At 48.2% G+C, this 13,670-nt stretch overlaps 1 protein-coding gene across 2 annotated transcripts in view; it reads left to right on the forward strand.

Annotated features, from left to right (window-relative positions):
- The window catches only part of SLC15A4 (solute carrier family 15 member 4), a 45,190-nt gene that overhangs the window by 4,821 nt on the left and 26,699 nt on the right, over positions 1-13,670 (forward strand). For both annotated transcript variants that reach the window (XM_029057133.2, XM_029057129.1), the window contains exons 2-5: positions 5,078-5,373; positions 9,371-9,536; positions 10,175-10,252; positions 10,927-11,095. In XM_029057133.2, coding sequence (XP_028912966.1) covers positions 5,078-5,373; positions 9,371-9,536; positions 10,175-10,252; positions 10,927-11,095 — 709 coding nt within the window. The remainder of the gene's footprint in view (positions 1-5,077; positions 5,374-9,370; positions 9,537-10,174; positions 10,253-10,926; positions 11,096-13,670) is intronic.

Genomic DNA, 13,670 nt, shown 5'->3' on the forward strand with positions numbered 1-13,670 from the left:
CCACGAGAAGGACTATAAAAAAGTCCGCTAGTGCTAGCAATTGATCCGGTGGAGAGGAAGGGCCAGGTCTGCAAGATCTTCCCGAGAAAAGATCGGCGGGAGTTAGCGGTGGATTGAACGAGGGAGCAGAGCGACAGAAGTCGAGGACGAAACCAGGCTTGTAGAATTCGGTCACAGGGAAGATGGTGATGTTGTCCAAGGAGCGGGGGGACATTAGGAGGAGGGAGTGTTTGAAGGAAATACGGAAAGATGGTTAGAACGTGATCTTAAAGAGCACCTAGGAGAGCTTTTAGGTAGGTGCTTTTTCTGCCCGAGAGACCTCAGGCCACTATCTGATCCGTGGTCTTGGCGACACCGAGGACGGTCTCGATCCGGAAAGGGTGGTGTCACGCGGAGCAAGTGGATGGCTGTGTGCGGAGACTCGATCTCTCCGACCCTAGGCAGTGTCGTATTCCGCCCGAGGAGGAATGGCTCACGAAAATCTCTGTTGGGTACGCCCTGTCGTTTCGAGATGGCTTTCCTCATTTGTCGGGGGTGGTTTCACAGTCAGAAAATTGCGGGGGACAGTCCTTTCATTTCTGCCCAGAGAAGGAAGTGATCGTCTGGTGACAGTATGCCGTCCTCTGAAACAGTCACCCTTGCTTGCTTGTGCCCGCTTCGGATGCTTCAGGAAGCCGGCAGCACTGGCGCTTGGGAAACAGGAGTGGCGGGTTCCGTCTGTACACTCCTTGTGAATAGGAAGAGCGTCTCCCCACCCTCGTTCTTTCCCAGGTGTGTAGTACGGCGCTGTGCACGGTAAGCTCTCCGTAAATGCCGCCGAATGATCGATCGGTTAACCTTGAGCAGATGACTTCACTCTGTGCTTCGCTTTCTTCATCTGTAAAATTGAGGATTCGATACTGGTTCTCCCGGCCCCTTAGATTGCGAGACCTAATGGGGGGGCCCTCTGATCTGATTATCTTGTTTCTATCTCAGAGCTTGACACAAAGACAGCATTTGATGTCTGAGTTAGTTAGGAGGCAGACACCTGGGCCTTTGGGTTCTCTGTTTTGTGTTTTCGGGTACTCTTCAGTGCTTTTCACTGGGTTTCTGAGAGTGGAAAAGACTCCCCTCGCCCTTACTAAGGAAATCTGAGTATCGCACTTAGAGGTGGCTTCATAAATGGTCCCTCTGGGTTGAGGTTTTGGACGTCTTCATTCATTCATTCAATAGTATTTATTGAGTGCTTACTATGTGCAGAGCACTGTACTAAGCACTTGGAATGGACAATTTGGAACAGATTGAGACAATCCCTGCCCAATGACGGGCTCACAGTCTAATTGGGGGAGACAGATGGACAGAAACAAGACAACATAATCGCGATAAGTAGAATCGAGGGGATGGACACCTCATTGACAAAATAAATAGGGTAATGAAAATCTAGACAAATGAGCACAGTGCCGAGGGGAGGGGAAGGGAGGGGGGAGGAGCAGAGGGAAAGGGGGCTTAGCTGAGGGGAGGTGAAGGGGGGAAAAGGGGAGGGAGCAGAGGGTGGAGGGGGAGCAGAGGGGGAGCAGAGGGAAAAGGGGAAGCTCAGTCTGGGAGGCCCACTTGGAGGAGGTGAGCTCTCAGTAGGGCCTTGAAGAGGGGAAGAGAGTTAGTTTGGCAGAGGTGAGGAGGGAGGGCGTTCCGGGACAGCGGGAGGACGTGGGCCTGGGGTCGGCGGCGGGATGGGCGAGAACGGGGGACGGCGAGGAGGTGGGCGGCGGAGGAGCGGAGCGTGCGGGCTGGGCGGTGGAAAGAGAGAAGGGAGGAGAGGTAGGAGGGGGCGAGGTGATGGACAGCCTCGAAGCCTAGAGTGAGAAGGTTTTGTTTCGTGCGGAGGTCGACGGGCAACCACTGGAGGTTTTTAGGAAGGGGAGTGACAGGCCCAGAGCGTTTCTGCGGGAAGATGAGCCGGGCAGCGGAGTGAAGAATAGACCGGAGCGGGGAGAGACGGGAGGAAGGGAGATCGGAGAGAAGGCCGACACGATAGTCCAGTCGGGATATTACGAGAGCCCGTACCGGTAAGATAGCCGCTTGGGTGGAGAGGAGAGGGCGGATCTTGGCGATATCGTAAAGGTGAGACCGGCAGGTCTCGGTGACGGATCGGATGCGTGGGGTGAACGAGAGAGCCGAGTCGAGGATGACACCGGGGTCGCGGGCCCGAGAGACGGGAAGGACGGTCGTACCGTCCACGGTGAGAGGGAAGTCAGGGAGAGGACCGGGCTCGGGAGGGAAGACGAGGAGCTCGGTCTCGCTCACGTTGAGTTTTAGGCGGCGGGCCGACATCCAGGCGGAGACGTCCCGGAGGCGGGAGGAGACGCGAGCCCGAAGGGAGGGGGAGAGGACGGGGGCGGAGATGTAGATCTGCGTGTCATCTGCGTAGAGGTGGTAGTCGAAGCCGTGAGAGCGGATGAGTTCGCCGAGGGAGTGAGTGTAGATGGAGAACAGGAGAGGGCCGAGATCTGACCCTCGAGGAACCCCTACGGTTAGAGGATGGGAGGGGGAGGAGGAGCCCGCGAAGGAGACCGAGAATTAACGGCCAGAAAGCTAAGAGGAGAACCGGGAGAGGACGGAGTCCGTGACGCCAAGGTGAGATAAGGTGTGGAGGAGAAAGGGATGGTCTACAGTGTCAAAGGCAGCTGAGAGGTCAGGGAGGATTAAGATAGAGTAGGAGCCATTGGATTTGACAAGAAGGAGGTCATGGGTGACCTTCGAGAGAGCAGTCTCGGTAGAGTCTCATCATCAGCAACGTCATCACTGAGCTGAAGCGGAGCCCTACGGGTTTTTGGACTTTAAACAGCACTGTTATTTCCTTTGACGTGAAGTAATAACATACTAATCGTAGTGATTGAGCGTTTACTCCGTGCAGAGCACCGTACTGAATGCTCGGGAGAGGAGTACAGTATCACAGATCTGATGGACATGTTCCCGGCCCACGGGGAGCTTTGTAAAGTCACTGTCAAAGTTTCCTACGAAGTGGGACGTATTTGAAATGAATGGCGATAAAACTCTCTGTATTGAGAGTTCATACTGTAATCTATTTTTCATCCATAAATGAGAGTTCTCGTGCAAAAGTTCTAAAAGGTTCTCCCTTAAAATAGTTGGCAACTGGGCACCAAATAATTTTTGCTCTCGAGTCTGGCTTCTGTGCATTTCGGTGTCACCTTCCGGTCACCTGTCGAACATCTAAAATCAGAGTTGAAATATCTACCGCAAGAATTGAATCTATCGGAGGCAAATAGTTCTAAAAGTGTTTGAAAATATGTGGTTTGCTAGTGGCACTTGGCAATTTCCCATTCGTTTAATGGCGTTCTGTGACGCAGTTGAAGTAATTGGCTTTCATTACTGGAAATTTCAGTGTCTTAAATTGCACGATTAGAGGATCGCATTGTCATCCTGGTTGAGACTGCGTATTTGAAACGACTGTATTTAATTGTCCGCTCTACTGGGCCCCGGGGTTAACGCAAGATAAGCGGGTTAGACGCGTGCTCCCTGCCCCAAGAGGTCCGTCAGAGAGGCCGGGCAGACCATCCGCGAGGGAAGGCAGAACCCCAGTGAATCAATCGATGGCATTTATTGAGTGCTTAGACTGTGCAGAGCACTGTGCTCAGTGCTTAGAAGGGTACAACAGAATTGGTAGACACTTTCCCTGCCCACAGTGAGCTTACAGGCCAGAGGGGGAGACAGACATTAATAGAAATTACGAATGTGGACCGAAGTGCTGCGGGGTTGAGGGTCGGGTGAACGAAGGGGTCACATCCAAGTCCGAGGGCGAAAAAAACACACAGAATCAGCGATCCAAGATGAGGTGGAGCAGGCTGAACCCGAGGATCCCGGCGGGAGGCGGCAGGCGGCCACAGGGACTGAGCCTCTGAAACCCTGAGCCGTGTGATTCTCTGCCAGTGTCCAGATGAGGCTTCGGCCTGGCCGCCTCTGACCAAACCAACGTGGACCAGCAGCCCCGTTGCCCTCCAGGAGCGGGGTGGGGCTTAACGGAGACCCACTTGGCCTGGCAGCCCAAGCGGTCCGTGATAATAATAGCGATGATGACGACGATGGTATTTGTTAAGCGCTGACTATGGGCCGAGCACTGCTCCGTGATCCCCGAACCCGCCCGGTGCCGATACCTGTGCTGGAACAGTTCTCTGTCATTAGCGGAGGGGAGTCACGGATCCCTTGCTTTTTGCCTTTAAATCCACTCCAAAGGCCCTTTCACCCGGGAGGTGTAAAAAATTGAGAGCGGGAAGCAAAACTCTCACAAGAAACGACCAGTGCGTGACCAGAGTGCAACAGAAGCGAGAAATAGGTCCCCGTCCCGCCGGGAGCATACTAACCGGCGAGACCAACGTAAAATTGGTTACAAATGGAGTAATCAGAGTAAGAGTATAAATACATATGTAAATGCCAGAGGTGATTGATGGGGGCCCTTCTCAGATTTTGCTGTGTCATCTGCAAACAGTAATTCATCCCCCCCCCCCACCAACCTCCGGCCCCAGCTCCATTAATCTCTCTCTTTTCCTGAAAACTCAAAATCCTGTTGGAGGGTGATTGTCAGCCTGTCAATCAGTGGCATTTATTGGCCAGTCAATCACTGGTGTTTATGGAGCCCCCACTAAGAAGAGCAAAATGCACAGTCCCCGTCCTCAAGGGGCTGACGATCTAACTGCAGAGAGGCGCAGACATATTATCAATATGGGGAGCGGGAGGAAGAACAAGTATAAGCTGAGCAGTGTGGCTGAATAAATAACCGAATGTCCAGTTGAGCGTACGTAAGCCTGAGGTTCAGACCAGTTTTAACGGTGGCCGTCGCGTTGGTGCGATTTCGGATGTTGGGAATTAGTCAGGGAAGATGTGAAGGAGGTGGGGTTTCAGGAGGGCAGTGAAGTTGGGGAGTTCTGGTCTGGCAGTTTGGAAAAGTGGGAGGGGAGTTCCAGGCAAGGACTGCATTAAAGCTTGTGGCATCTGAATTTCAGGAGCGGTGTTTTGAGTAATTTCTCCATTATGAAGTCGTCTTCCGGGCTAATAACTTGTTTTTTTTCTTTTTCTGTTTTAGGTGAAAGATCGCGGTCCAGAAGCCACGAGGAGGTTTTTTAACTGGTTTTATTGGAGCATTAATTTGGGAGCAATCTTTTCCCTAGGAGGCATTGCCTATATTCAGCAGAATGTGAGCTTTGTTATCGGCTACATCATCCCCACAGTTTGCATTGGGATTTCATTTATGGTATTTCTCTGTGGTCAGAGCGTCTTCATCTCCAAACCTCCGGATGGGAGTGCTTTCACCGACATGTTCAAAATTTTGGCTTATTCTTGTTGCTCACAGAAGCGGTTCAGGGAAGCCCAGAGTAGTGGGTATGTTCCTTTTCATTGCGTGCTTAATTGAAAATATGAATAAATAACAGATAGTGTGATTTGCTCGTTCCGTGTAAAGGAAAAATGAAAATTTTCAAACACCTGCCGTCCAAGGCCTATGACTGTGGTCCGTTTTGATCCCGGTGCTTGTCGAAATCGTTTCTGGCGAGTATTAGGCTGGCCTTTGCCGGTAATAAGGAAGTGCATTTCACGTGGTTGTTCTTTGAGCCAGGGTAACTAGAGTAACTCTTAGCTCAACTCAGTGGACCGAGACCGACTGGCCGTCGCTCTGCCGCACAATTTCGGCACAACCGGAAATCCGTGAGCGTGTCCGGGAGTCGGAATCAGAGGTAGTGCCGGAATTTGGCACCGGACCAGGTTGTGTATGTGAGGAACGGCTGTTGCTAGTTCCCCGTGCCACCGTGCGCACGTTCAGAAAAGACCTCTGGGCAGCTATAGATGGCTCTGATCGATCTCTTGGTGTGCGGGCACCCCCCCCCCACCCCCCTTTCCCCCCCAAAGGACAGGGACCATGTCTGAATTCCTACCTGTGTATTCTTTGGCAGTGCTTTCACAGTGTTCAGCACCCAGCAAGCCCTTAAGTCCCCAATTAGTGTGAGTTGCGTTTTTGGCCACAAAGGAGACCGTCCCTAAAAGATTGCCGATGTACAGTTTAGCGAATCGCTTTTTCCAGGAAGTAAGGCAGGACGGATCTTTTCGCCGTGACGGGGAATCCGGAAGAACGAGGGGCCGCGGAGGCGTCAGTCAGACAGTCGTATTTATTGAGTACTTACTGTGTGCGGTGTACTCTGCTAAGCTCTTGGGAGTGTACAGACTAACAATATAACAGACACGTTCACTGCCTGCAAGCATATGGTCTGGGGGGGGGGGGGGGAACGCAGTAATATAAATAAATTACAGATATGTGTATAAGTGCTGTGGGACTGGGAGGGGTGTGGATAAAAGGAGTGAGTCAGGACGTTGCAGAGGGGAGTGAAGATAAGGAAAAGAGGACTTAGGGAAGGCCTCTTGGAGGACACGGGCCTTCAAGATACCATAATTATTCATAAGACTTTGAGGATGGGGCGGAGTCACTGTCAGTTCTAGAGAGGGAGGGCTTAGTACCGTGCCAAGCGCTCAGTACAGTGTTCTGCGCGTAGTAAGCGCTCAGTAAATACTATCGAATGAAAATGAATGAGGGCGTTCCAGGCCACCCCTCCTGGGCCACTCCTTCAGGTCTGTCAGTAGCCGCTTCCCTGAGCTGCTTCTCTTCGGGGCTCCGTTCGGTCAGTGAATAGCAGTTATTCCCTGTGTGCAGAGCGCCTGGGTTCTAATCCCGGTTCCGCCATGAGTCTGCTGGGTGACGTTCGTTGGGCAAGTCGCTTTACTTCTCTGTGCCTCAGTTATCTGTAGAATGGGGTTTAAGACCGTGAGCCCATCGTGGGACAGGGACTGTGTCCAACCCGGTTGCCTTATATCTACCACTGTGCTTAATATAGAGCCTGGCCCGTAGTAAACACTTAACAAATTCCATAATTCTTATGGTGGTTACTGTTGTTAGTGCAGAGAGCACAGGGCTGGGAGTGAGAGGGCCTGGGTTCTAATCCCAGCTCTGCCAATTGCTTGCTGCGACCTTGGGCAAGTCACTTAACTTCTGGGTGTCTCAGTTTCCTCATGCGTGAAAGGGGGATTCGGTATCTGTTCTACCGTCTACTTAGACTCTGAGCCCCACGTGGGATGGAACTGTGTCTGCCCTGATGATCTTGTATGCGCCCCAGTGCTTGAAACAGTGCTAGACACAGTTATTATTACAATATTACAATATACAGTTGTTATTACAATACAATAATGTAGGTGGACACAATCCCTGCCCACGAAAAACACTGAAATCAGTTACAGATTGGGGAGATGATGGAGTGCGAGGATTTATGGAGAAATGCTGAGGCGAGGGTGAGTCTCAAGTGTGTTTTGGGGGACCTCTTTTCTACACACGGAAAGTAGGAGAGCAGCAATAACCCATCCAGTCCAAACCAAGGGTCTGAGTTTCTCGGCGTTGACCGGGACCAATCTCTAGCTTACTAGGAGGGGAAGAGAAGTCTCTCAGTGTGTCTGCGTTCATCTCATTCGTCTCCCGTTTGGCTGTTTTCTCCCCCCAGCCCCTCCATCTCCCACTCCCCTAATCTTAGTTCCTGGAAGCCCAGTCCACCTACCAGTGTATAACCGCACGTGACCCGTCCGCAGAAACGGATCTGTCGTGGCTTGAGTTGGATGGACCGAAGAGCTGACTCATTTCCAGGAGGTGGACAGTTGAATTTGTCAGCTGTGTGACTGTGGGCAAGTCACTTAACTTCTCTGTGCCTCAGTTACCTCAGCTGTAAAATGGGGGTTACGACTGTGAGCCTCATGTGGGACAACCTGATTGGCCTGTATCTACCCCAGCGCTTAGAACAGTGCTCTGCACATAGTAAGCGCTTAACAAATGCCAACATGATTATTAATTTCTCCGGTGACAGGATCCACTCCCCGGTTTGAATAAGTGCCCGTTAATGTCTCGGTCCAAAATCTCAAAACCCCCAGGGTGCGTTAACTCGGTGTTGTAAATAGTCACCAATGCCGGAAGACCAGTGGTTTGGGACGATGACGAAGAATAATAATTTGTCAAATTTACGTCTTGGGCGTTTCATCAGGGGAGATTTTGATTAGAATTTATTCGTATTTTAGGCCATTCTTGGAAATGTACTCCTTTTCCCTTTAACTCTGGAACTGCATCTACAATTGAAATCAAAAAGATTATTTTGTAACCTTAAACCCAGAGGCCTGTTTTAGACCGTAAGATTTCAGGACTTTTTAGCAGTTTGTATCACCTTCCATTAAATTGATTCGTCCCAGGAAATGAAAATGCAGAACGGCAGTCTGCCGGAATTTAGGGCTTTATCATCTTTGGAAGGCTTACGTATTCTTGTAGTCTTGTAATGCTATGCCCTTTTACCGGTCTGGTTCTTTTATACGCCGGGGTTTTTCGAGAAGCCATTGTGCTCATTTTGGAGAACCATAAATTGTCGATTCAGAGAAGCAGCGTGGCCTAGTGGAAAGAGCCCGGGCCGGGGAGTCAGAGGACATGGGTTCTAATCCCGCCTCCGCCACTTGTCTGCTTTGTGACCTTAGGCAAGTCACTTCACTTCTCTGTGCCTCAGTTACCTCATCTGGAAAATGGGGATCGAGACTGTGAGCCCCACGTGGGGCGACCCGATTACACCGTATCTACCCCGGCGCTTAAGAACAGCGCCTGGCACATAGGAAGCGCTTAAATACCGTAATTATTATTATTATTAAATCTTCAACTGGAACTCGTATTTTCGTTTGGGTTTTTGAATGTTAGTTTTCTGACCCATTATAATTGGTGTTGACAAATTAAATAATTCTGGAAGAACGGTATCTTAATGATGCAAAGATAATTTATTGGGTGATGCAGACATTTTAATCAGCAGGTGAAAGTTTAAACCGAGTTAAAACATTGGTTTTAAATAACCCAGCCTTTTGTTTTATTTTCATAGTTTTAGTGTTTTCTTCTGGTGTGGTATTTATAGCTTTTTCTAGAATACAGAGGTAAAAGTGAATAAGATATTTTCCAGCTTGCATAAAATATGTTGCCCACAAAATTTTTACCACCCCCTGAGGGCAGAGATCATGTGTAGGAATTCTGTTGTGCTCTCCATGCACTTAATACAGTGCTCTGAACACAGTAGGTGCTCAATAAATAATAATGATTGATGCCCCCAATTACCGGTGGTGTTCCCTATTGAATTCGATGACAGCGAGCATCCCAAGTGTGAAGAAATCCCAGCAAGTCCCATTCGGGGCCTTATTTGAGGAACTAAAGAGAGGGAACGTTTTTAGATTATTTCTCACTCGGGGACTTGAGGAGGCCTGTGTCGATTTGATTGCCGAGTTAGTGCATTTCTTTTTAAGGACTTAATTTCCGTATTCTGTTCCGAAGGGAAAACAGCGGAGTACAGCAGTCATACAGACAGAGTCTCTTTGACTCCTCAAAGATCTCAAGAGGAGGGCCGTTCACAGAAGATAAAGTCGAAGACGTAAAAGCTCTCATCAAGATCATTCCCGTATTTTTAGCCCTGATACCTTACTGGACAGTTTATTTTCAAGTGAGTGGACCGGATTTTTTTTTTTTTTTTTTTAAATCTAAGAATCGCAGCTGTAAATCGAGCTGACACTGAAACCTTTTCGGAAGTATTTGGCTCACAAGGTGGTGAATTCAGATGTGATTTAGGATGGTGGGTTCCAGGTAGCGGGGATTCATTTTGCTAGTTACTTAAATTTCCAAGAGATTTCTTAGAGCTTAAAGTGCCTTCTCTGGTTGTGCCCCACAGCCTTCCTGCTAACTTCAGACCCATGCTTTGTCTTCCTGTTGTCTCCCATAAATAATTTCCAGATCTTATTTCCCGACTAGAATATAATTTTCTGAATGTACATGACTTTTCAACTCGGGTCATTTGATGTATAAATACAGTTATTATCTTTGGATCCTTCCAATAACTTTTGGTCTGGACCACTACCGGTGATGCGCGAGCGTTTTCCAGACCCCCACATTAGTTTGTAAACTCCTCGAGGGGAGGGGCCCCATCTCTTACTCCCATTTTGTGATCACTGAGCATCTCGTACAAGGCACCGCGCCCAGTGAATGCGCGATAAATGGTGTCCGACAACGATCGGATTTGACAGAAGCGGGAAATGGCGTCGTGAGCTTCGATTTATGTAGAATCTCGATTTTTTTCATGTCCAGATGCAGACAACATATGTTCTGCAGAGTCTTCACCTGAAAATCCCAGAAATTTCGAGCGTTACGACTACTCCCCATACGGTAAGTTGAACAACAGAACTAAATAAAAAGATTTGTTTAAATGAGGGTTTCTCCGTGATACCGAATATCCTGTAAAATACTGACCTCTTGAATTCTGAACGCAAGTCCCTCTTGGAGAAGTGAAAAACGAATGACCTTAGAGGTTCATTTTGCACACTCCATGCTAACGGTGTAACGTGGTTAAGATTAACTGATGAGGTGATGGCTATTAATATCGATCATGATTTTATATTCTGAAAGAGGTGTTGTGTTTCCAAAGACTGTAACGGCCTCAGTTTTAGGCGTGCCATCGTTGAATTTTTTTTAACCTGAATTTCATGTTTGTCTCTGTTCCAGTACTAAGAATGTCCTTTAATTTTAAGTTTTCCTATTGTTAATCTGTCTCCAGTTTTTCATGTTCTAAGTATTGATACATGACCAGAATCTCTAGCTATGTGGCTTGCAAATCGTTCTGTTTCTCTGTCAAAATAAATAGAAGCAGAAAAATGGAAATCAAGATGTACCTTGAAAGAATTTACCTACGAGAGAGGAAAATAGTATTTGAAAATAGCCTCGTGCTGTCCCTTTGAGGTTACGTCGCCTAGATAAAATAGATCTCCCTCTTCCCTGAAAAGCAGGTACAGGCCTGTGGATTATTCTTCCTTGATGCTGTGATTTGGTACTTTAATTTGTAGTTTCCAGCAGCCTGGCTCACTATGTTCGACGCGGTGCTCATCCTGATCCTGATCCCCTTAAAGGACAAACTGGTAGATCCCATTCTGAAAAGAAATGGCCTGCTCCCGTCGTCTCTAAAAAGGATTGCGGTTGGAATGTTCTTTGTCATGTGCTCGGCTTTCGCTGCAGGTGAGAACGTCATTTTATAACGTTGACATAATCACTCTGTACCCCGAGGAAAACCTTCCGTGACTTACCAGAGTGGGTCCATCGAGTTAAACTCTTTCCGCTTCAGAGTGTTATCCGGGGCAAGAGTTTTGAAAAATTCTTTCTTAGCAACAATTTGGTCGGCATACATTTGAAGAAAATGAGCGTGGATTATTTGGGTTCCCTTTCAGAGTAATGTATATGCCGTTTTTCCCAAGCGTTGCTTAGTGACCCTCCTCATTTTCCCGCTAAAACAATCTCTGGAAGTGATATTGTGGTTGAACGATAAAGGGTACAAGCAGGGTCATGAAAGTGTCCAGAAAGGGAGCCTACCCCTCACCGAGCTTACTCCTTAGTGGCTGACGTCCTGAGGGGGTATTTAAAATTGAGTGCGGTAATTCGGCAAATTACCATCATGCCCTTTTGGGGGTATATGACATCCCCCTGCTCCCCTCAAACCTAGCTTTGACTTAACGGTAGTGAATGGAGGAGACTCTGGATTCTTATTTTTGATTCCAGGTTGGGGCCTGAGGCACAAAGAGAGAGGGAGAAGAGAGAATAGAGGAGAGAGCCTTGTAATATGGGCAGCGGGGTGGCTCAGTGGAAAGAGCCCGGGCTTGGGAGTCGGAAGTCACGGGTTCTAACCCTGGCTCTGCCGCTTGTCAGCTGTGTGACTTTGGACAAGTCGCTTAACTTCTCTGGGCCTCAGTTACCTCGTCTGTAAAATGGGGATCGAGCCTGCGAGCCCCACGTGGGACATGGTGATCGCCTTGCGTCTACCCCAGCGCTTAGAACAGTGCTTGGCATATAGAAAACACTTAACAAATACCATCGTCATTATCATCATTGTTAATGTGCTTGCATCCGGGGTCCTGCCAGGGCCTTACCCAGTTCCATCCAGGGATAGAAATGCAACCGGGAGCCTTCGGGTCCAACTCACAAATCCCCAGAAATCTGCCACTCGTCCATGCCCTCCCTCCGGTCTGGACCTCCATCCCCCTTCCCGGACGGGGGACCACCACTCTCCCACCTTCAGAGTCTTGCAAAACTCACGTCTTCTCCAAGAGGCCTTTGCCCGCCAGGTCCTCATTCCCCCCTGCTCTCTGTGAAATGGGGATTACCTGTGAGCCTCACGGGGGACAACCCGATTACCCTGTATCTACCCCAGCGCTTAGAACAGTGCTCTGCACATAGTAAGCGCTTAACAAATACCAACATCATTATTATTATTACCCTTGAGTGATTGCTACAACTGCAGCCCTCCACCTGAACCCAGGTGCCAATCCCCTCGGGATCAGAGAAGCAGCGTGGCTCAGCGGCAAGAGCCCGGGCTTGGGAGTCAGAGATCGTGGGTTCGGATCCCAGCCCCGCCACTTGTCAGCTGTGCGACTGTGGCCAAGTCACTTCTTTTCGCTGTGCTTCAGTTACCTCATCTATAAAATAGGGATGAAGACTAAGCCTCCCGTGGGACAACCTGATTACTCTGTATCTACCCCGGCGCTTAAAACAGTGCTCTGCACATAGTAAGCGCTTAGCAAATACCAACGCTACTCTCCCAAGTGCTTAGAACATTGTTCTGCACACAGTAAACAAGTACCACTGATAGCCTGATAAAAAGCTTGTCTCAATCAAGGTCCTTTTTTGTGTGTGGGGGCAAAGTAAAGGTATTATAGTACAGACTCTGTAAAACAATATAGAAAGTGTATTTTCATTCCTTTTCAATTCGGGCTGTAGTTTCCCCTGCCCGTCGACTATCTGAGGAAGCGATGAGCAAAGCCCTAAGTTTTGGTGAACTAAAATCCTTCATTCAGTAGAATGACTTTTAAACTAAGGTGACTGTGACAGAACTCGCAGTAAATGCCCATCTTTTATAGATGGTACTAAGAAAATGAGCTATGTCTTTTTAATCTGAAAAGTCCAGTGAAAGATCACTGAGGGCGGTGAGCTCAGTTCAAAGGCAAGTAGCCTCTAGGAACCGTAAGAAAATAATCTGAAATTCACTTAATGGAGACATGTTCTTTTTTTAAAGGGATAGCGGGAAGCCATTTATTTTTCCCGTGTTTTAAGCGCGTGGGGTTGTTGATGACATTTGTTAATTTCTTTTGATGCTTAAAAAATCATTAATCCGTTTACATTTCTATATGACTGTGATATTATGGAGAAATCCCACTAATCTGCCTGAAAATGGGAAACAGTCAGTGAGCTCATTTATATAGTTTTAAATCAGCTTTACCGAATGATATACTCTTGTGACACATTTTAACTGGTCTGTTAGTTTGTTTCAGATTATTTAAAATATTTTATAAATTGAGAGTGGAACGGATTAGGTTAATTGAACATGTGCCGTTTAATGCCATTTATTATAACTTCATAGTAATATTTAAAGTTATCCATCTGGAAAATTAATTACGACAAAAAACGTAATCTTAGTATTTCAGTAGAACAGTATTTTCTATTGCTTTGAACTTACTACATGTGTACATATACGCTGAGAGTCAGCGTGGCTCCGTGGAAAGAGCCCGGGCTTGGGAGTCAGAGGTAGCGGGTTCTAATCCCG

The sequence above is a fragment of the Ornithorhynchus anatinus genome, chromosome 2 (assembly GCF_004115215.2).
Source record: "Ornithorhynchus anatinus isolate Pmale09 chromosome 2, mOrnAna1.pri.v4, whole genome shotgun sequence".
In the NCBI taxonomy this organism is placed as follows: Eukaryota; Metazoa; Chordata; class Mammalia; order Monotremata; family Ornithorhynchidae; genus Ornithorhynchus; species Ornithorhynchus anatinus.